General features: G+C 34.4%; 1 protein-coding gene across 2 annotated transcripts in view; it reads right to left on the bottom strand.

Moving 5' to 3' along the window:
- PKIA (cAMP-dependent protein kinase inhibitor alpha) overlaps positions 1 to 24,637 on the bottom strand; it is a 90,107-nt gene that overhangs the window by 4,337 nt on the left and 61,133 nt on the right. The window contains exon 1 of one of the 2 annotated variants that reach the window (XM_017663320.3): positions 5,474 to 5,558. The exons of the other annotated variant lie outside the window; for it this stretch is intronic. Coding sequence (XP_017518809.3) covers positions 5,474 to 5,548 — 75 coding nt within the window. The 5' untranslated portion in view covers positions 5,549 to 5,558. Of the gene's footprint in view, positions 1 to 5,473; positions 5,559 to 24,637 lie in introns of those variants that run through there. 2 annotated transcript variants of the gene reach the window in all.

The following is a 24,637-nucleotide window of genomic DNA, read 5'->3' as shown; positions in this document are numbered from 1 at the left end:
TTACAAAAGAGTCAATGAAAGTGAGTTTTCCTAAACAAACTTGGTGATACACATACTTAATTAAGAACTTAATGAAGAAAAATATTTTCAAGGTAAAATATGAGTTATGTGTATTAACAGAAGATCACGAAATGCAAATCTTACATTCTGTGTTTAAATTTACATCCTTCCCTGAAGGTCAAGAGAGGGATGAATGCTAAGATATGAGTAACAAATTTCTGCTTGGTTAATTTGCTTAAACGGAACTTTAAAATACAACTTCCCTTCTATTTCTAAACATTTCAATTACATTTTACTGTAGTTTAAAAACTCATTCCAATAATCAAGAGAAACTAGTTTTTTATAACCATAAGAAATATTAAGAAAGCTAAAATGGTGGAACCAATATATCACCATGGGTGTGAACACTAGCACTGAAATAACTTGATGCCATTTACAGTGCACTTTAGGATGGCAGCCAGTAGCACATTCTTTAGGCTTAGTTCTTTTCCCAATGCATGTTGAAGAGAGAGCTGTTAATTCAACCTGGAGAAAACTTTTATATTATCTATTCTTTGAGAGGAAGCCGAAACAGGAAAGAGGAATACCATAATACAAGTTTTGAAATAGGAAATATATGTATACTGTATGTTTTACTGTGGCTATATAATGGATAAGATTGGTTTCTATTCACTTGACTATATCTACCATTCTTTTTTAAGGTTATAGGATTTAATGACTATCATTTTATTTAAAATTCCAAAATGCCCCTCAGAAGATTCTGGGTTTAGTCCTGTCTCTGGCACTGGATCATGGAGTAACTTTTGGAAAACATTTGACTACCTGGTCTTTCACTTTATAATAAGTGAGACAGCTGGATGACCTGAACATTAATGGCACTTCAAGTGAAGGTGTAAAAACAATCATCAGTCAAAACTATCTCATTTTAAACTCTTAAATTTCAAAATCCCCTTCTGTGGCTGTAACCACCTATTCTTTTTCTTTTTCCCTTACTCTTAATAAATCTGTTCTTCACACTGGTTGTATCTTTAATTCCTTTAACCATTTTTATTTTAATGTCCTCTAGGTCCAGTCTGGATCAATTGACCATCACTTCCTATAGCTTCTTCTTATCATCAAGAAGTTCCCATGATATGTTGTCACCTCAACTTTCCTAAGTCTCACCTGGGAAAATAGCATGGTGCATTTTTTCTGATCTTACTACTGGGTGGTTGAGAGTTACCAGAAAAAGTCACAAAATTGTGCCAATTGGCTCAACTAGAAAATTTTTACTCTATTATTAGTATATGATGAGTTGTTTGGAAATTCTTTTGTTCACCTCTAGTTGACTCTTGCTTATGTTTTTCTCTGTGGGAAGGATTCCAAACATTTCCCAGTTCACACAATTGGATAACCACCTGCCTTACGAGATGACTTTGCATCTTCCTTCTCTGAGAAGATAAAGGAAAAGGTCTCTTAAATTTCTTCCTCTCTAACACATTTCTCTGTAAATCACTATTCTTTCTTTTCTAGATGAATTAACCTTTTTCTTTTCAAAGAATGCTATTGATTCTATTTCCTATCACTTTGTGTAGAACTTTGCTCCATCATTATATTTTTTCCCTCAATTATTTGAATCTCCTTTCTCCTCCAGATTTTTCAAGTTTATCTGCATGTTCAAGTCTTCTGTTAATAAAGAAAATGAACAGGCGATTCAACGAAATAGGCTTTCCTCAACTTTTATGCATCTTTGCACTACCATTTCTTTCCTTCATCAAACTCAGAAAGGTCCAGCTACTTTTATTTTCTCACTTTCTTTGAACAGACCTTTAGAGTTTTTGTATTCCATTGGCTTTTATGTAGTATATTTTATGAAGACGACTTTCTTATAGATCACTGAAATGATCTGTATTAATATTCACTGCTTAATATTAAAGTTTTTTGTGAGTGTCCGCCCTGTTTGAGCTACCTACAGTACATAGCACTCCCAGTTACACTCTCCGTGAAAGTCTCCCCTAGCACATCTAGCAAGTTATAGAGGCAAGGTTACTATAGGACATAGACCTATCTGTATCTGAATCTAACTTTTCCATTTCCTCATTGTGCTATGTCTAATCTCTCTACTAGGTTCTTCATCTACATATATAAATTATGATAACTATACTTAGTTCTCAAGATGGCTATAAGAATTTATTTGGATTATGTATCTAAAGAACCTACCGTAATGCTTACTTAGCACATGGTGGTCAGGTGCTGATAAAAAAGCTAGCTGTCACTTTCTTAGCTCCATGACACCTTACTATCCAGGCTGCCTCCTATTTGACCTTAGTATGCTTCAAGATTTCTCTTCCTAGGGTCATTTGCTGAAATAAGAGCACATTTTGTTGGAATTTAGGATCAGTCCTTGACATTCTTTACTTTCTGACATGAATAACTCATCTTTCCATGGCTTCTAACCGCTGAAGAACAACTGCCTGCTGAATAGCTATTTCTACTTGGTTCTGTACAAACATTTCAAATTCAATAACACAAAATAAGACCACCACAAAACACGTTAATAAAGAAAACTGGCCTCATAAATATGCTATGTTGGAGCATATTTTTACTAATTTCTCTCGCCTGATGTCCATGTCTAATCACTTGCCAGGTCATGTTGATTTTTATTTGATGTCACTCATATTTATTCCCTGTAAAACAGGAAAAGCTCTTACCAGAATTACTGCTGAGTTTTTCCAGAATCTGTAAAGAACCCACTTTGGCTGCTTCAACTTCAACTTCTCACTCTGATACTTGGTATGTTGCAAAATATTGCTCAATATTTTTCCAAAGCCTCTCTGCTGGTATATTTGCTTAAGTCTGTTATTCCACCTGGAATACCTTCTTGTAACAAACTTGCTTGTCGAAATGGATTTACCCCTCAAAATTCAGCCAAATGCCACCTTTTCTTGAGTCTTCTTTTTCCTGTCTCTTAGGTAGCCCTCGCACTTGTCCTTGTACAGTGCACTTAAATTCTAATGAGCATTATGGTTACCTCTCCTCCAGACAGATCACTAGCTCTGACAGACAGGAACTGCATTTTGTTACTGTTTTAATTATATACAATTCTTAGCAGAGTCCTTTGTACACAGTCAATGCTAAATAAAAATATGTTGAATAGAACTGAACAATAAGATACATATTAACCATCTTTCATTAGTAGCCAGAGAGAGCTTTCCTATTCTCTAGTTACACTAAATTACCAAATTCTAAAACTCCAGAAGTTTTTACAGGTGAAGAATCTGAGGACCAGACAGTTCAAGTGACCTGTTCATTTACACATAGTTAATTACGTGTTAGTAACAAAAGTCTGCAAAGTCCCAGACCACTCTCTTTGTTTTACCATGTCTGTCTGTGACTAACGGTTTTTACTTTGGAGTAATTCAGTGCTATTACTAATAAAGATATTTTCATTACCTAATCAACCCCCAGTATTTAGTCTCTATATTACTTTAAAGATTTAGAAATGGACATGAACATAAACCTAGCAAATGTATCTCAGAGAAATTTAGGGGGAAGTGGAGTTACACGAATAAGCTCATCTCACAATCATTGTTATTGTCCTTCACTCACTTTCTCAATGGCTTTTTAAAACATAGGCTTTTAAAGAACACAACTGCTATTATCTTTCATCTGATAACAATGCTATGAAGTAGGAAAAATATCCTATTTACAGATGAAGAAAATAAGTCTCAAAAATTTTAAGTGACTGCTAAACAATACACAGAACTATGACTTAAACCATGTCTATGGCTTTTGCATAAAGAGCATTGTGTTTTGCAATAAAGATCCTTGGTTTTTTGTCACTATCATTTTTCTATGTAGACTCTCATAATATGTGTTCTTGCCAGGGTTTACATATAATTCACTTTACTAATAATAGTTTTAAGGAGATATGAAATACCAAGAATGAGACAGAAAATAGTGATGATATTGTCCATGAGAAGATATGAATTAAAAGAAGATGTATTATGTTATGACCTATATATCTGGGAATTTTTAAAAGATCCTGGTGGTAATTCTACTTATAAAAGCGGAGCCAACAACTTAATTTGAATTTTCACTTAATGTACTACTGAATAACAAGCACATGGAAGAAGAAACAGGGTTATGAAAGATGTAAATGTATATCATGTTCACCTTTAAAATGTGTATATGTAGCTTTCAACTGGACTGAGTAAAAGACAATAGTGATGATTGTGAGAAGAGCTTATTCCTGTAAACTTCTCCTCCCCAAGCATTTATGAAATATATTTGCTAGGTTTATGTGCACCCAATCTTAAACCTTTAAAGTAACACAGAAACTAAGTATACTGAGAATTCAATTATGGTAGCCATTAAAATTGTTATTATAATAATAGTTACTATAAAAGTAGTATTTCATTTTATTACATTTTCCTTCCCACACAATAGACTTATTTTTCAGTAAAAAGAACAATATCTGACAATAGCACAAACCTAAATATATGAAGGATGCAATTATATTTTTAAAATATATAGATGCTGAGAACTTTATTTTTTTCTCTCCAAGATTATTGTTCTTTTAGTGAATTCCCATTAGGTGCTCAAAAATAGTTATTTTTACATGCATGGCAGCTATATTATTTTTCTTCCAGTTAAACACTTAGAAACAGCTCTTCAATTTAGGAATGTGACTATCAGAGATGAGACGTATCTTTTACACCAAATATACCACTGTGTGGTGGTGACTTGTAGTTTTGCTTAGAAATTCTGGGGAAACTGTTGTCAAATTATTATGTCTGATATTCACTAAAAGTGAAAAAAAAAGCTTTAAAAAAGTCTAATAAATATCAGCTGCTGGTAGAGGTTTAATAGAGTAGAAATTAGCACACATTCTGGCCTTATAAATATAAACTAATTAGAATAAAACCTGGAAAATTTACCAGAAGTGGGCTTTATTCTTCACTAGTTCCCTGTTTATGTTGCTATAATCAGAATTTTCTAGACATGACAAAATTGTAGTATTAGATATAAACTAGATATAAGGGTGGTTTTTCTTTGCATCCAGTTATTCAAAAGAGCAATTATACAAATATTCAAAGTCTGATTAGACAAGACAAAAATGCATTTTATTATCTAAGTACTATGCCATTTGTAGTTACATTTTAAAACATAAATCTCTATTGATATAAAAAATCCAGTGAAAATTCATGACTAAGTTATAAGCTTGCTCTTTCATTTCCCCTTCTTAAAAAAGCCTCTTTCTCAGTCTTAACAAAAGCAGCAGTATATTGCTATTCTAAAAATTCTTCATTTGTATAATGGATTTCTAAACTGAGATTGATGATTCATGTTGGTCTTTTCCTTGTTTATGCTCTTTACTTTCTAAAATATTATATACACAAATTATTTGAGAAAATAAACCAGAAGATTTTTACCCTAGTAGAATTTACAGATTTAGATATATTGCAAGAGTCTAAGAAAAACGTGTACTTACGTCTCCTATATTAAACAAATTGAAGCATGGGCCTATGAGACTGCTAAAGTGATTTTTATAGTGACATTGAGTCATGAGCCAAATGGTGACTGGATAGCATGCTAATTTTACTCCTGTAAATGGGGACACATGAAATGAGACTCACAGACTTGGAAGAAAGAATGGAGAGAATGCCATCACTAGGCCCTAAAATATTCTCTCTAATATGAGTGGTATGATTTCTTTTGAGTTAAAAGAGAAGGAAAATGCTTCACCCCATTTTTATAAGTGCAATTATACAACTTCTCAGTTGTTACCTTATGAAATCATGTGAAGTGTGTTTAACGCCCTTGAGTAGTTTACTGCATGCTTAGGTTTTGATCTACATTAGTATTTCTGAAATGTTCAGGTCTCAGATATCCATTACATTCTCAAAAATTATTGAGAACTCCCATAAGCTTTTGCTTATGTGGTTATATCTGCCAATATTTACCATATGAGAAACTAAAACTGAAAAAAACTTAAGTATTTATCAATTCATTTAAAATATAGATAAACCCATAATGTAGTTCCATAAATAATATGTTTTTAATGAAATGAAATATATTTTCTAAAGCAAAAACAAAAGTGACAAGAATGGCATTGTTTTACATTTTGCAGTTCTCTGGCTAAATTTTGCAAGTGTCTGGCTTAATAAAGACATCTGGTTTCTCCAATCTGCTTCTGCATTCAATCTGTCTCAATATGTTGTTGTAGTTGAAGTGTATGAAGAAAATCTGGCCTCACACAGATTTTTTTTAGTTGGGAAAGTGAGGAGAATTTTAATAGCCTTTTCAGATAATTATGGATTTTTAAATATTTTTGCAATATGTAATCTAAAACCATATTAATATGCTTTCCATACTCTTTTTTACTAAAATATATTGTCTACTTCGTACCTCAAATGGATATTTTGCACATGCATATATGTATTTTTTTTGGGGGGGGATGGTAGTTCTATTTTTAATTTTTTGAGGAACACTCATACCATTTTCAATAGTGGTGATACCAATTTACATTCCCACCAGAAGTGTATGAGGGTTCCCTCTTCTCCACATCCTCACCAACATTTCTTATCTATTGTCTTTTTGTTTGTTTGTTTTTTCTTTTTTTTTTTGAGAGGGCATCCCTCATATTTATTGATTGAATGGTTGTTAACAACAATAAAATTCTGTATAGGGGACTCAATGCACAATCATTAATCAACCCCAAGCCTAATTCTCAATCTTCCGAAGCATAACGAACAAGTTCTTACATGGTGAACAAGTTCTTACATAGTGAATAAGTTCTTACATGGTGAACAGTGCAAGGGCAGTCATATCACAGAAACTTTCAGTTTTGATCACACATTATGAACTATAAACAATCAGGTCAAATATGAATATTCATTTGATTTTTATACTTGATTTATATGTGAATCCCACATTTCTCCCTTATTATTATTGTTATTGTTATTATTATTATTATTTTTAAAAAATGCTAAAGTGGTAGGTAGATGCAAGATAAAGGTAGAAAACATAGTTTAGTGCTGTAAGAGGGCAAATGTAGATGATCAGGTGTGTGCCTATAGACTAAGTATTAATCCAAGCTAGACAAGGGCAACAAAACATCCACGGATGAAGAAGATTTCTCTCAAAACAGGGGGGGTGGGGTTGTAAGCCTCACCTCTGTTGATCCCCAATTTCTCACCTGATGGCCCCCCTGTGACTGTGCCTGTCTTAGGTTGTTCCTCCCTTGAGGAATCTTACCCGTCTCTGGCTAACCAGTCATCTTCCGGGGCCATACAGGGAAATGTAAAGTTGGTAAGTGAGAGAGAAGCAATATTGTTTGAAAAGGTTAGCTTTTTACTTCTTTGCAGATTTATGCCCTGTGGCTTTTATGCCCAGCATTTGTCTTGAGGTATCTTTACCACTTGGAAGAATTATGATACTCAGTAATTTCGTTATGAGGCAGGAATTCTACTTAAGGGTTGTAATTAGGAAGGAAGAAGAAAAGCTATATAAGTAGCAGACGGAAGAAAACATGGGAAGATTGATATATCTTCTTGTAGAGTAACATAAGCATGTATAGGTTTTAAACTACTAATTAAATTGCACACACACATTAACATAGTAGGAATACAGCTATGTAACCAAAGCAGCCATCAATTACCAGCCATCTCCAGTGAAACCAAGAAAACCAGTTAGGCACCCTAGGCATTTGTGAAAACTTATCAATGATATGATGGATATTGTCTAACTGAATTTGAATAGTTTGAGATGCATATATGTATTTTTTAAATCATGCATTTGTCATCTGGAAAATACTGGTTCAACTGGGTGATCAAGATTTCCAAACTGTACCATACTTCATTATACAGTATCACATTTGTTAGTAATGCTACCTAGCTCATCAGAAGTCTTTAAGAACTGGGAAACTGACAAGTTCATAGGGTCAGAAAATAAATTTTCCAAAATTGTAATTTTTGTTTGAAAGCTCAGATTTTGTCATTGGCAACAGATATAGTTGGAGTTTGCTTCCTTTGAAGTGACAAGCTCACTTTGTTCATTTGCAAGGAAATCTCTGCCAAATATCCAAGTTTGAAAAACCAGTCTGCCTGTCAGTTGTTCTTTCAAGTAAAAATGGTAATTTAGAGAAAAAACGGCTAGTTCTCTCAACCCAATTAGTCCCTCAGATCCTTTACTTGAGACAATCATGCAGTTCAGCATTTGGAGAGTGCTTCGTGTGACTCCCCATTTCACCGCAGAGAATATTAAAGAGACCTGTACTCAAGGACATAGATTTGACAGAATTAAATATTTTTCTCATGCTTCAGCAAATACATTCTTAGGTAAGTCTTGCATTTTTAAAATGCTGAGTATGTGGTAGTGAAGAATACCAAGGTTACTAGCACAGTCTGGTGCCACTGATGTTATTAGCATCATATGAAGTGGCAGAAGGTTTTCCCACCATGGTTTTGCACCAGTGCAAATGTCATCCAAGTGAAAAAGGCATATAACGTCAGTATTATTACAAAAACTATTTTGAATGTGAACTTACTGAAAGTATCTCAGGGACTGACTGAAAGTTTTGAGGACATGCAGGAGCCCAGGAGCCAATTTTTGAGAACCACTGATCTAAATGGTAATAGGAAGGTATGCAATAGACACTAAAAATTATAGAAATGACACTTTTGTAAAGAACTTAACAAAACCAACTTTTGATTCCTAAAATACTCTGGGAATATCAGCTGCTCTATTTCTATGCTAAGTACTATCCATCTTTTTCTCTTTTCATTTTCAGCCTACGGATACTACTTATTTATCTAATTGAAGCTTAAAAGCAATCTAGTAGCTTTTTTTTAATGGGCATATTTTCATATTTTTAATAAATTCATAACCTAATCAATTGTATCATTAATTAATTTCTTCTCTAAAACTTTCTTTAGCCCAGATTCAAATCCTTTTATTTTCTTTCCACAATGCTTAACAAATCAAAGCTTTGTAATGAGTAATCTAAATTAAAAAATGTTATAAAGTGAGAAGTACAGGCTCTCTTCTTTAGGAAATATTCTCACTGTCTTATTAGGCACAAATGACCTCAAAGCTACTCCTAAGTACCTTTGCTCATTTCTTGCCGATCTCTGTTCACCATCCCTAACAATAGAAATTTCTTTATTTTTTTTTATCTTTTAACAATGTCTTACTTACAATTCATTTTCTTACTCTCCACAGAAAATCTTCTGTAATAACTTCATGGAGAAGATCAAGGTCATCGTACATAAATTTCCTCAGTTCCCCTTTCTTCTTATCCTCACATCAAAGTATCCATTCTCTTTATACAAGAGTACTTTTGCCCAACAGGAATCCTAGACTGGTGCTCTTGATTCTATCTTCTTTCCCATCATTGTTTCTTCAATTCTGCCTTGTGCTTCTGGAGTCTCTTTTCTTCCCTATTTCTCCAGTGCCTATAAAATTGCTTACAGTTTACTTGTTATAAAATACATTTCATCTTCTAACTTTGTATAGTCTTTGAGACATCTGTTTTACTTTCATTTACTCCCAAATTTACAAGAAAAGAGGTAGATACTAATTTTTACTGTTTCCTTTACCTCGTTTTATTTTTATTTCCTTTGCAACTTGGTTTACATATCCATCAATTTACTAGAATTGTTTTGTTAAAGAAAAAACATTACAGATTAGTCACAAAATTGAATGGACTTTTCACAGTAATCATCTGTATCAAATTTAGTGTATCCTGTTTTACATTGCTGTTCATCTCTTCTCGAATATTTTTTCTTCCTTGGCTACCACAGTGACTGTACTCTTGGTTCCCCCATAATCTTCTTGTTTTTTTTTCTTGTTCTTTCCTCCAAGTGAAGGAAACATATTCAATAATATTTATTTTCTTTTTTGTTTTTTATGTTCTGTTTAATAATTCCATTTACTTTCATCTAATAGTTTTAACTGCCACCTGTATATAGATGTCTATCAAATTTATAATTTGGGGGACTAATATTTTTCTGAAGTGTAGCTTGAGAGTTTTTACTGCCTACTAAATATTCCACCATGGTTGCCCTTAAAAACTCAAATTTAGTAAGTTCAAATTCAGTAAGTTGCAGGAATCTCTTTGCTGCATCACCACTTATATCCCCACAACTATTCATTCTCGTTATTTTAGTGTATATTACCACTATTTTCTCAGGCACCTATGATAGAAATCTTAAAATTGTCTTCAATTACTCCATTTCACTAATTCTTTACATCCAATCATTTTTCATATCTCATTATTTTAATTCTATCTATTCAACATCTCTTTAGTATTCTTATTCTTTATTTCCATTCTTTCTCTGGTTACTAACTTCACCACTTCTTTCTTGACTATTGCAATTGTAGGCTAACTATTTATTTATCTAAAATGATTCTTCTCCAACTTAACCCTTTGTACAATCACCAGAATTAATTTTATAAAACATAAACTACTCAGAAATCTTCAGTGGCTCCTGGGCACCACAAAACATAATTCAGTTTTTTTGTATGGCCCTCTAGAGTTTAAAGCCAACTTACCTTAGTAGCCTCTTCTGCTACACTCTCTCTCCTGTGCATACTAAGGTGCAATAATAGCTAACATTTGGAGTATCTTGTTGCTCTTATTGTTTTTCTTATGCTGTTTTCTCAACCTAGAATGCCCTGACAACAAAATTCTCATCTTTCAAGCCTGGTTTATAAGCTATATCACCTCCTCATCTCCAGGTATAATGAATAAGTCCATTGTAGTTTATTTACTTTAGCATGGTGAAATAGTTATTTTCATGTTGTTCTTCTCCTTATATTTTCTGTGAGATCTGAGTTTTGCTTTTTTGAGTCCCTTACAATGCTTGGCACAAGATTTTGTATGTTGTTACATCTACAAAAGGTATTTTGCAGATTTGCTTTTAATCATCTTATTCAAGATCTTTTGTAATTAGGTAAATTTGTGAAGGTTATATCATTGTCAATAGTAAAAGTAGGCTGAGAAATCATGTTTCCTTATTTTTATTCAGTTCATTTTCCTGTCTCATAGGACTCTTCATCAGTTTAAGGTGAACTATAATCACCTCCTTGAATACACTTTTTCTTCTGTATATTTTTAATTATAAGAGGATTAAAAAAATAACAGCAACAAAAAGTACTCTAGAATTCCTTGTAATCTATCCCATTTTCACTTTATTCAGGGCTGCCTCTTTTTAAGTTTTTTAAGTTATATATACTATAAAATATATATGACTAAATTAGCAAGTTAATGAATGGAATGATTTGTTCTGTTCTCTTATATAAGACTTTTGACATCATTTATTTAGTATTTCAAAGGGCTTATCTTTCAGCTAATATTTGCAACATCCTTGCTGAGTCAGTCAATTAGCTGAAGAAGTACTGCTGGTTGGCAAGTGACAAGTAATATTACTTGCACACAACAGATGAAGAAACAAAAGCAGAGAGTGGTTAATTGACTTGACCATGTCTTGCACAGTCAGTGGTAGTACTGATGTCAGAATGGGCACCTGGAGTTACTCACATAGAAATCACAAAACCATTAAGAGCCCGGAGCTGATGCTGTTCTTAGATAAACATTTTCTAAATCCTTTGTCTTGTCCTTTCCTTTTTTGACTCCGTATGAGTATAAGGAGGAAATATACTTTTAAAATCTATGCCTTCTCATTAAACTAAGGCTATTTTTTACATCAAATAAATATTTAGAAAGGATGGTAGAACACACACATTTCTTCTCAAATAACTTGCTGTTAACTTTTCCCCTTCAAAATCACAATGAAAGGTCAAATCACACTTAGTAGTTTTTTCTGGTCTGTTCTAATTTGTAGCAATGACCATAAGAATAACAGAACAGCTATTGTTTACAGCAGCAAAAATATTAAATATTTCCCACACATGACACTTAGATGTTTATGTGAATTATATAATTTAAGTTTCTCAACAACTCCATCAAATAAGTATTGTCTTTATTTCAGTTTTAAAAATGAAATAACAAAGGTTTAGAAATATTATGATGTGGAACTGGTAGGTTATTTAACCACTTACAAAAACCAATAGTCATTTTACAACATTTGTTTTGGAGCATACTAAACTTCATTTTCTTTTGATGTTTTGTCATTGATATTCCTTTTTCACTATGTAAATAGTGCACATACTGTTTTGAGACATTACTGTGTAGAGTGATATTTAACTGACATCCCTACAGAACCTGGCTTTTTAATATTACCATCTGCACATATAATATTAGTTAACACTACCATCTCTGCCTTGATTTCTGTATTTGTTCTATAGACACTTTGCATTCCAACTCCCACATATCTGACCTATTTATCCAGATAGTCCTCATCTTCAGACATCTCACTCTCAGGGCTGTTCACCCCTGTGAAGTAAAAGCACATGCACTAAGGCCTACCAGTTTGAGAGGACTTAAAAAATTATTTGGCACCTGTAAAAATGGTTCCAAAATATGAAAAAAAGATCTGCAAAATGAAGATTAAAAACTTGTTTAGTGAATATTTTCAACATGAATATTAGTACAACTCATTAACTGCAATGTTACTCAGCTCTCATATAGTTAGTTGCCTATAAATTACATTGTGTGATTTGGGACATTTTAATATATTTGATAAGATGTGGTATGAAGCTTCCAAAAATGCAGTTGCCTAGAACTGAGGAAGGTTAGAAGTGACTTCTATTAGAAGGCTGGGGCAGAGATGCTGAGGCTGGAGAGTGAGAGCAGGTACACATCAGAGAGCTGTCTGGTACAGGAGACCAAGAATTTGTGACTTACTGAGTGTGGAGCAGCAAATAGGGGACACTAAGATGAAATCCTCAGATTGCTCCTAGATTTCTAATTTGGATGAATGACAGGATGGCATTCTTTGGTGACGATTAAAGGAACAGCAATAGCAGCAGAAGTCTAAGAACAGCATTTTAACAAATCACGGTTTAAAGTAAATCTGGCATTCTTTTCCTTTCTGAATGAATGAAAATGCATTAATTAAAACACACACATTCACACACATGCTAATATCTACTCTTCTGCAATCAAGTAGTTTGTACACAGTGTCTAAATATCTATTCCAATATGTCACTTTTCATCCAAAAAGAAAAGCAGTTGCTGTTACTATTTCAGCATATTTTAAACACATGTATAATCATAGCCAGTATATCTGCATTGCAGATACTAGTTTCCTATATAGTATTTAGGATCTCCATTTATTGAAAATGTCATTAATCAAATTAATGATTTTTCTTTATTTGTCAATGTTAGAATTATTGATTAATCTCTGTATTTATGGAATAATCTTTAGCACAATGTTTAATACTTTTCTTCTGTACCATCATTATATGTTATTTTAAAGATTCTCCAGACATTCACTGTAAGTGAGATTTTCAGCCGAAAATTTTTATAAGGTGAGAAGGAAAATAACAAATGCAGTTTCATTCAGGAGACAAGCTGTTATTTGGAAAACCTCCTGACATTTTGTAGATTATCAAAATCACTTTACAATTAATATTGAGCACCTCTACTATCAACTCTATTATCAGTATTGGAATTTATCATTATGACTATTTCAATATCAGGAGAATTCAAGAAACTATTTAAAGTGCTAAACATCGGTTTTAAGGAGTAAAAAAAAACAACTCCTCCGATGAAAAAGTTACAATGAACTGGGAAATTAAAAGCTCTCAGAGATAATTCACTGAATACAATATAAACTACTTTATGGTGGAGACTTTCTGTTTTTCTTGTCTGCCCTCCAAAATATCAGAAAAGGGTTACATGGACAGTGCAGAGTACAAAGTAAGTATTTAACAAATAAAAATTCTTGAATTCATTACTTTGTGGCAAAAATTTCTTTTGTACTGACTTAACTAGAAGATTTTCATTTCAGCACTACAAATTATTAATGTTTTTATCTAATTCCCATAATGTTTATATCAACAAGAATTTGAGTGATAATTAGAAGACTTCTTGCTTATCATATCTTCTATGCTTACATTTTTGCATGTCACTTCATTAATCCACACCAACCTTTGGTATTTTTATAGCATAACCAGAGAGTATAAAAACACTTAGAACAAGCACTTACCAAAGGACTCTAAATAAAATGGGTCTCAGATATGAAATTACAGCCATGCTTGGTTACTAATATCTAAGTGCTTCATGTGAAGACAGACTTGCCATCCTGCTGCTTGTCATCTAGGGTGACTTCTAAACTTAAAAGTGGTTGGTACCACTGTCATGTCTGATTTTTGTCTAGATGATAATTTTTTGATTGAGAACTTTATCTTGCTGGTTGAAAAAGCAGTGTATTCAATAGCAAATGTGTGTATGTATGTGAACATGTGCATATGCACACACACACATTCTCTAGTGACTTTAAAAATTGAGGGATGGGGTTAATCATAAGTATTGAGTTTAAATGCCACTTATCAATTTATTAAAGTGCAAGCAAGCAGGAAAATAGTATTTTTTTTATTCATTAAAAAATGCCTTTTAGGAATCTTTAGGCAATTAATAAAAATGTTAGAATACAAAAATCTTACTGTCTTGCTTACTCTCCAGTCTGTGGCAATACAAACAATAGAAATTAAGCTGGAATTAAAATTAAGGCAGGCTATAGGGTATTAGGTATAGGCAAATATTATCTAACTTGCCATTCTTTTTTTATTTTTATCAAATCACATTTCTGTTCTTTTTCCTCTCTCCCCCCCACCTCCCTTTAAGGTATGTCCACGCTACCCCCGACCTTGTGGCCCTCAATACTTACCTCCCCTACTAAAATATGTTCCTGTACTTGTTATTAAATAATAATTCAACATTAAAATATTATAAATTCAGGCAGAGGTGTTTCAAGAGGAAGGAAAATGCCATTTATCCATTTTAAACATAGAAATATCATTTCAAAAATGGAGCTACAAAACAGCAAAATTAAAAAAAAAATTACAGCTGACGTTTGCAGATACTATTATTGTCCCTCTTAAAGAGGCAAGAGGAATAAGGTATAGAAGGAAAATAAGCATTTATTGCTATCTATTAATGCCATGTTCAATGGATTTAGAAGACAGGTTTAAATGCCATCATAATTACTTGTTTGCCATTTGATGCTGGGAAAAATTTATTTTCATTTCATTAGTTTAATTTCATTAGGCTTTGGTTTTCATGCCTTCAATGTGTGGGTTTCCAGACTAAGAAAATATTTCTAATCTTTTCTAGGTCTGAGAGTCGCTGCCCTTAGTGCCCATGTGCCCTTTATAAAGGCCAAATTTTCACAAAAGACAGTATTCTTCTAAAAGCCTTTAGAGAAAGGAAAAGCTATATTTAGAAAGTCCATTCAGTGTCCAGGGTTGTTCTCAGTCTTACTGCTATTTATAACCATGTGTAGCACAGGAGAACAACTCATGTGTTTTAAATAGTAATTGCCCAGGTTTCTTGAAGTTAAAGATATTTTTTTTTCATTATTCTAAGTGTCAAGAAATTGTTGAAAACAGGAATTGTTTTAATTTACTTACTGAATTGCCCAGTTGTCACATGGATTGACATGAAATTGATTTAAAACATTTCCATTTGGACATACAGTCTTCATCCTGCTGTTTTGTCACAGACATCTTAAAGTACAAACATGCAACTGTTTTGAGTTCCTGAGTGTAAGTGTTCCTTACAGACTTTTTTTCTTATGAATTTCATGCCAATTTACTCCAGTTAAATGCAGGCAGAAATTTATAAACTTCTCCATAACTTATTTTCATTCTTATGAATCTTGTTGATTTCATTTTAATACAAAAGACTTTATCAAATTCATAGACATTTGTTAGAGTTAAAAACAAAATAAAAGCATTAGGGAAAAAAACTCAAATAAAAAATGACATACGCCAGAATTATATGATGTTAGTGAGAGATATTAGCACAAACAGACTGACAAGCCAACTAACTTTGTAAACTGAGCTTTTAACTCTGCTAGTCACGAGGAGAGGGAGGATTACCTGACTCAAGGGTCTTTTCCTTTTTGTTTGTAATTATTTAAATCAAACTCAACATTTACAGAAATGACAATAAAGATAACTGGTTTCCCAAACCATTTAAGAGTAATGCACTATTGCCCCCAAATACTTCAGTATTTCCTACATGTATCTAAATATAATCATGAAAATTAGAAAATTAACACTGATGCCTCACTACACTGCTCTCTAATCATAAGCCCCTTTCAAGTTGTGTTAATTATCCCAGTCATGTCCTTTATAATAAAAGGATAAGTCCAGGATCATATATTGTATTTAGTGGTCCTCTTTAGTTTTTTAATTTGGAAAATTTTCTTGGGCTTTCTTTGAATGTCATGACCTTGAAAATTTCAAAGATTACAAATCAGTTATTTTGTAGGATATAGTTGGTTGTGTTTGTCTCATGATAGATTCAGGATATGTGTAGTTGGCAGGAATATCATAGTAGTGAAGCTCTGTTCTCATTGCATCCTATCAAATAATTTTGGCAAACTTACTGGGACATTAAATACCCTTACAGGGACATTAATTTTAATCATTTGATTAAGGGGTGTTATCCAGTCTTCTCCACAGTAATTTTTTTTTATCTTTCATCATTAACTAGTTTTTTGGTTAGGTATATTGTGATTATGTAAATACACTGTTCCTCATCAAACTCATAATTTATTCAATTATCCTATTGGTGTCAGTATCAATGCATAGATTCCTATTTTTTTCCTATTTTTTTCAATCGACTATAATCTATTTTTATCAATATTTATTTTGAGGCTTAGATTGTTCAAGATTTGCCTGGAGGAAAGCACTTCAATTAGGCTTATATATCCTTTGATGTTTCTCGACTGTTCTTTGATACCTTCCTTACTTATTATGGAAATATTGAAATAATAATATCTTCTAGGATCATCTTATACTTACCTTGACCTAGCTCTGGAATCTCCCATTTCTCCAAAGAAGGTTTACTTCCTTCATTTGGGAAACTATGTTTAGACCAAGATCTGGACACTAGTTGTATCCACTGCTATTGGGAAGTAGTGGCCATGGGTACTCTTGACAGATAGCACTAGAGGATTTATGTACATAGACACATATAAAAACACATATTCAAAAGATGGCGGCGTGAGAGGAGAGACAGAGGCTTCCTCCTAAAACTGGATACAATTAGAAAATTTAATTGGTGCAACTAATTCTGAGAGAACAACAGGAAAGAGGACGGCGTCAGACTGCACACACCTGGAGAAAAGAGCAGACCTCAGCAAACGGGGTAACGTACCAGAGCTGTGGCTCCGCGGGACCCGAGCCCCTCCCCCACCCCAGCTCACCGGTGGGAGGAAGACAAATGGAGCAGGGAGGGAGTGGAAGGTCTGGGACTGCTGAATACCTAGCTCCGGAGATCTGCTCTGGGAGCACAAACCTACATTTCATGGTGCTTTCATGAGACTTGCATGACTACTGGGTTGGAAAGTTAATACAGGCAGAGATCCTGGGGAGACTGGGATTCCAGCTGCTTGTGGAAAGCAGGGATCCATATCTGGCTGCTCTGGGACAAAAGCTTATACCTGTGTGATGGGCCCACTGGCTCAGGCAGAGGAGACAGGCACAGCAGCCAGGAGGCGGGGAACAGCTCTTTCCTACCCCCGGTACCACTCCCCTGCAACGCCCGACATTGCTTCAGGGGCTCAGCAGCTCCAGAATAGAGCTTCTGGACACTAGAGGGTGCCACATACAAACATGAAACGCCAAAGGAACCTTGTCCAGAGTAAAATTGTTAATACAACTCCCAAGAAAGATTTAAATGATATGGACCTCATGACTCTTCCTGAAAGGGAGTTCAAAGTAAAAATCATCAATATCCTAATGGAGGTACGGAAAGACATCAAGAACTCAGGAATGAATTCAGGTCAGAGATCCAATCGTTAAAGAATACCATGGAGGGTATTAAAAACAGGTTGGATACGGTGGAGGAGACAATAAATGCAATAGAAACTAGAGAAGAGGAATACAAAGAAGCTGAGGCACAGAGAGAAAAATGGATCTCTAAAAATGAAAGAATATTGAGAGAACTGTGTGAACAATCCAAGCAGAAAAATATTTGCATTATAGGGATACCAGAAGAAGAAGGAAGAGAGAAAGGGATAGAAAGTGTCTTTGAGGAGGTAGTTACTGAAAACTTCCCCAATCTGGGGAAGGACATAGTCTGTCAGGCCATGGAGATCCCCCAACACAAGGGACCCAAGGAAGACAAGAGCAAGACACACAGTAATTAAAATGGGAAAGATTAAGGATAAGGATAGACTGTTAAAAGCAGCCAGAGGCAGAAATAAGATCACACACAAAGGAAAGCCCATCAGACTAACATCAGACTTCTCAGCAGATACCTTACAGGCCAGAAGGGAGTGACATGATGTATTTAATGCCACAAAGCAGAAGGGCCTAGAACCAAGATTCCTTTATCCGGCAAGATTATCATTTAAATTTGAAGGAGGGATTAAACAATTTTTAGATAAGCAAAAGCTGACAGAGTTTACCTCCCACAAACCATCTCTGCAATCTATTTTGGAGGGACTGCTATAGATGGAAGTGTTCCTAGGGTTGGATAGCTGTCACCAGAGGTAGTAAAATCACGGTACGGAGGGTGGAGCAGCTGATTGCTAGGCAAATGCAAAATTAAATTGACTATCCCCAAAGTCAATCAAGGGATAGACAAAAAGTACAGAATTTGATACCTAATATATAAAGAATGAAGGAGGAAGAAAAAGGAGGAGAAATAGAAAAGAACTTTTAGATTGCATTTGTAAGTAAGTTAGACTCTAAGATAGTAAGGAAAGTAACCTGGAACCATTGGTAACTATGAATCTAAAGCCTGAAATGGCAATAAGTACATACCTATCGATAATCACGGTAAATGTAAATGGACTGAATGCACCAATCAAAAGAAACAGAGGCATTGAATGGATAAAAAAACAAGACCCATCTATGTGCTGCTTACAGACTCACCTCAAACCCAAAGACATGCACAGACTAAAAGTCAAGGGATGGAAAAAGATATTTCATGCAAACAATAGGGAGAAAAAGCAGGTGTTGCAGTACTAGTATCAGACAAAATAAACTTCAAAACAAAGAAAGTAACAAGAGATAAAAAAGGACATTACATAATGATAAAGGGCTCAGTCCAACAAGAGGATATAACCATTATAAATATATATGCACCCAACACAGGAGCACCAACATATGTAAAACAAATACTAACAGAACTTAAGGAGGAAATAGACTGCAATGCATTCATTTTAGGAGACTTCAACACACCATTCACTCCAAAGGACAGATCCACCAGACAGAAAATAAGTAAGGACACAGAGGCACTGAACAACACACTAGAACAGATGGACCTAATAGACATCTATAGAACTCTACACCCAAAAGCAACAGCATACACATTCTTCTCAAGTGCACATGGAACATTCTCCAGAATAGACCACATACAAGGCCACAAAAAGAGCCTCAGTAAATTCAAAAAGATTGAAATGCTACCAACCAACTTTTCAGACCACAAAGGTAAAAAATTGGATATAAATTGTACCAAGAAAGCAAAAAGGCTCACAAACACATGGAGGCTTAACAACACGCTTCTAAATAGTCAATGGATCAACGACCAAAGTAAAATGGAGATCCAGCAATATATGGAAATAAATGACAACAACAATACAAAGCCCCAACTTCTGTGGGACGCAGCGAAAGCAGTCTTAGGAGGAAAGTATATAGCAATCCAGGCATATTTAAAGAAGGAAGAACAAATGCAAATGATTAGTCTAATGTCACAATTATCAAAATTGGAAAAAGAAGAACAAATGAGGCCTAAAGTCAGCAGAAGGTGGGACATAATAAAGATCAGAGAAGAAATAAACAAAATTGAGAAGAATAAAATAATAGAAAAAATCAATGAAACCAAGAGCTGGTTCTTTGAGAAAATAAACAAAATAGATAAGCCTCTAGCCAGACTTATTAAGAGAAAAAGAGAATCAACACACATCAACAGAATCAGAAATGAGAAAGGAAACATCACGCGGACCCAACAGAAATACAAAGAATTATTAGAGACTACTATGAAAACCTATATGCTAAGAAGCTGGAAAACCTAGAAGAAATGGACAACCTCCTAGAAAAATACAACCTTCCAAAACTGACCAAGGAAGAAACACAAAATCTAAAACCAATTACCAGCAAAGAAACTGAAGCAGTTATCAAAAAACTACCCAAGAAAAAAAACACCTGGGCCAGATGGATTTACCTTGGAATTTTATCAGACATACAGAGAAGATATAATACCCATTCTCCTTAAAGTTTTTCAAAAAATAGAAGAGGAGGGAACACTCCCAAACTCATTCTATGAAGCCAACATCACCCTAATACCAAATCCAGGCAAAGACCCCACCAAAAAAGAAAATTACAGACCAATATACCTGATGAACGTAGATGCAAAAATACTCAATAAAATATTAGCAAAGCAAATTCAAAAATATATCAAAAGGATCATACACCACGACCTAGTGGAATTCATCCCAGGGATGCAAGGATGGTACAACATTCGAAAATCCATCAACATCATCCACCATATAAACAAAAAGAAAGACAAAAATCACATGATCATCTCCATAGATGCTGAAAAAGCATTAGACAAAATTCAACATTCATTCATGATAAAAACTCTCAGCAAAATGGATACAGAGGGCAAGTACCTCAACATAATAAAGGCCATATACGATAAACCCACAGCCAACATCATACTTAACAGCGAGAAGCTGAAAGCTTTTCCTCTACGATCAGGAACAAGACAGGGATGCCCACTTTCCCCACTGTTATTTAACATAGTACTGGAGGTCCTAGCCACGGCAATTAGACAAAACAAAGAAATATAAGGAATCCAGATTGGTAAAGAAGAAGTTAAACTGTCACTATTTGCAGATGACATGATATTGTACATAAAAAACCCTAAAGACTCTACACCAAAACTACTAGAACTGATATTGGAATACAGTAAAGTTGCAGGATACAAAATTCACACACAGAAATCTGTGGCTTTCCTATACACTAACAATGAGCCAATAGAAAGAGAAATAAGGAAAACAGTTCCATTCAAAATTGCATCAAAAAGAATAAAATACATAGGAATAAACCTAACCAAAGAAGTGAAAGACCTATACCCTGAAAACTATAAGTCACTCTTAAGAGAAATTAAAGAGGACACTAACAAATGGGAACTCATCCCATGGTCTTGGCTAGGAAGAGTTAATATTGTCAAAATGGCCATCCTGCCCAAAGCAATATACAGATTTGATGTAATCCCTATCAAATTACCAGCAACATTCTTCAATGATCTGGAACAAATAGTTCAAAAATTCATATGGAAACACCAAAGACCCCGAATAGCCAAAGCAATCCTGAGAAAGAAGAATAAAGTGGCGGGGATCTCACTCCCCAACTTCAAGCTCTACTACAAAGCCATAGTAATCAAGACAATGTAGTACTGGCACAAGAACAGAGCCACAGACCAGTGGAACAGATTAGAGACTCCAGACATTAACCCAAACATATATGGTCAATTAATATTCAATAAAGGAGCCATGGACATACAATGGGGAAATGACAGTCTCTTCAACAGATGGTGCTGGCAAAACTGGACAGCTACATGTAGGAGAATGAAACTGGATCACTGTCTAACCCCATACACAAAAGTAAATTCAAAATGGATCAAAGACCTGAATATAAGTCATGAAACCATAAAACTCTTAGAAAAAAGCATAGGCAAAAATCTCTTGGATGTGAACATTAGCAACTTCTTCATGAATATATCTCCCTGGGCAAGGAAAACAAAAGCAAAAATGAACAAGTGGGACTATATCAAGCTGAAAAGCTTCTGTACAGGAAAGGACACCATCAACAGAACAAAAAGGTACCCTACAGTATGGGAGAATATATTCATAAATAACAGATTCGATAAAGGCTTGACATCCAAAATATATAAAGAGCTCATGCACCTCAACAAACAAAAAGCAAAAAATCCAATTAAAAAATGGTCAGAGGAACTGACCAGACAGTTCTCCAAAGAAGAAATTCAGATGGCTAACAGACACATGAAAAGATGCTCCACATTGCTAGTTATCAGAGAAATGAAAATTAAAACAATAATGAGATATCACCTCACACCAGTAAGGATGGCTGCCATCCAGAAGACAAACAACAACAAATGTTGCTGAGGTTGTGGAGAAAGGGGAACCCTCCTACACTGCTGGTGGGAATGTAAATTAGTTCAACCATTGTGGAAAGTCATATGGAGGTTCCTCAAAATGCTCAAAATAGACTTACCATTTGACCCAGGAATTCCACTTCTAGGAATTTACCCTAAGGATGCAGCACTCCAGTTTGAAAAAGACAGATGCACCCCTATGTTTATCGCAGCACTATTTACAATAGCCAAGAAATGGAAGCAACCTAAGTGTCCATCAGTAGATGAATGGATAAAGAAGATGTGGTACATATACACAATGGAATATTATTCACCCATAAGAAGAAAACAAATCCTACCATTTGCAACAACATGGATGGAGCTAGAGGGTATTATGCTCAGTGAAATATGCCAAGCAGAGAAAGACAAATACCAAATGATTTCACTCATCTGTGGAGTATAAGAACAAAAGTAAAACTGAAGGAACAAAACAGCAGCAGAATCACAGAACCCAAGAATGGACTAACAGTTACCAAAGGGAAAGAGACTAGGAAGAATGGGAGGGTAGGGAGGGATAAGGGCAGGGAAGAAGAAAGGGGGTATATGATTAGCATGTATAATGTGGGGGCTGGGGGAAAGTGGAGGGCTTTGCAACACAGAGAAGGCAAGTAGTGATTCTACTACATCTTACTATGCTGATGGACAGTGACTGTGTGACTGTAATGGGTTTGTGGGGGGGACTTGGGGTAGGGGAGAGCCTAGTAAACATAATGTTCTTCATGTAATTGTAGATTAATGATAACAAAATAAAATAAATAAAAGAAAAAAAAACACATATTCATAAACATACATATTATATTTATTTCTGTATCTCCCTATATATTGAAAATCATGAGTTCATATTAATGTCCCCCATTAATATTGTATTCAACACCACAGAGTTCATTCTAATTTTTGCCTTCTTCATATTTTAACTTCCCAGACATTGGGAAGCACTGATTACCATATCCTTAATATCTTTACTTTTTTGATAAATCTCCCTGTATTTATGCAGATTCTTGTAGCTGCCACCCTCCTAACACACACATTGTCTCCACCGAGTACATATTGTAATTGTCAGTAATGAGTTACAACTACTGTGCCACTTGCTCATGTGGCTGCCCTGCTCATGCCTAGCAGACTTCAACACTCCATACTAGGCTCCCTTGTGCAGATATCCTCCTCCCTGTTCTCAGACTCTGAGACCCAATACCAAGCCATGGTGGTTCCCTGCATGCCCACTGTCCTCATACTGACAAGGCTTTACTTAACTTCATCTAATGGCTTTTGGATTAAATTGTTCAAGAAAGGAACATGCTCCTGTGTTAAATTACTTGATTTTGGATTTTTAGATTCCAGAACTGTGAGAAGACAAATTTCTGTTTTGTAAGTCACCCAGTTTGTGGTACTTTGTTAGGGCAATGCTAGCAGACTAATTCTTATACTGACTAGACTGGTCATTCTCACTGGTGAGGCTGTAGAGAAAACAGACTGCAACTGAGTCCTTAAACTTAGAAACATGTTGGCATTATCTTTTGAAATTGAATATTTGAATTCCCTATGATTCAGCCATTCTACTCTTAGTTACATATGCTAAAGTAAATCTTGCACATATATACAAGGGAACATTAAAATAAATGTTCATGGAATTACTATTCATACTAGGTCCAAAACAACACAAATAGCATGAATAAGATAATAAAAAATGCATTTTCTTATATTTACACAATGAAATATTATATAGTAGTGAAAATGAATAAGCACTGGTCAAATCAAAATGCATAAACCTTAGAAACATAATGTTGAGTGAAAAAAAGCAAGTACAGAAGACCTCATGAAGTATGGTATCAATTTCATTAAACTCAATAAAAATCACATATATAGTAAAAAATTGCAGAAAAATTAGGTGAATGTTAACCATAAAGCCAAAATCAGAGTTATTTTTTTGATGAAAGAAGGAGAGTGGAATCAGGGTAAAGCACAAAGAGAAAATTCAGAAGTTTTGATTGTAGTTCTTAGTTTGGGTGACATGTTTGCAAGAGTTGATTATTGTATTTTATAATTTACTTAAATTTGGGCATATTTTGTCATATATATATCAATTATTATATATAATATTTTAAAAATCAAAATCCCCTGGATACTAAAGATAAACCCTAGGCATTAATTATAGAGAAGAGAGTCCACTTTCAAACAACATACAAATTTACTCATATATATCTTTTGTTAAGTTGAAACTTTTAAGCTATGAAATTTCCTCCTTCGTATGAGGACTTTATGTTCCATAATGAAGCCTCTTACTTTGGTATAACTTGTCATCTTTAAGTGATATGAGTGCTTTTGCCACCTAGAAATTTTAAAAACAACTGATAA

This window comes from Manis javanica, chromosome 2 (genome assembly GCF_040802235.1).
Source record: "Manis javanica isolate MJ-LG chromosome 2, MJ_LKY, whole genome shotgun sequence".
Lineage (NCBI taxonomy): Eukaryota > Metazoa > Chordata > Mammalia > Pholidota > Manidae > Manis > Manis javanica.
This window is presented reverse-complemented; position numbering and strand designations above follow the sequence as displayed.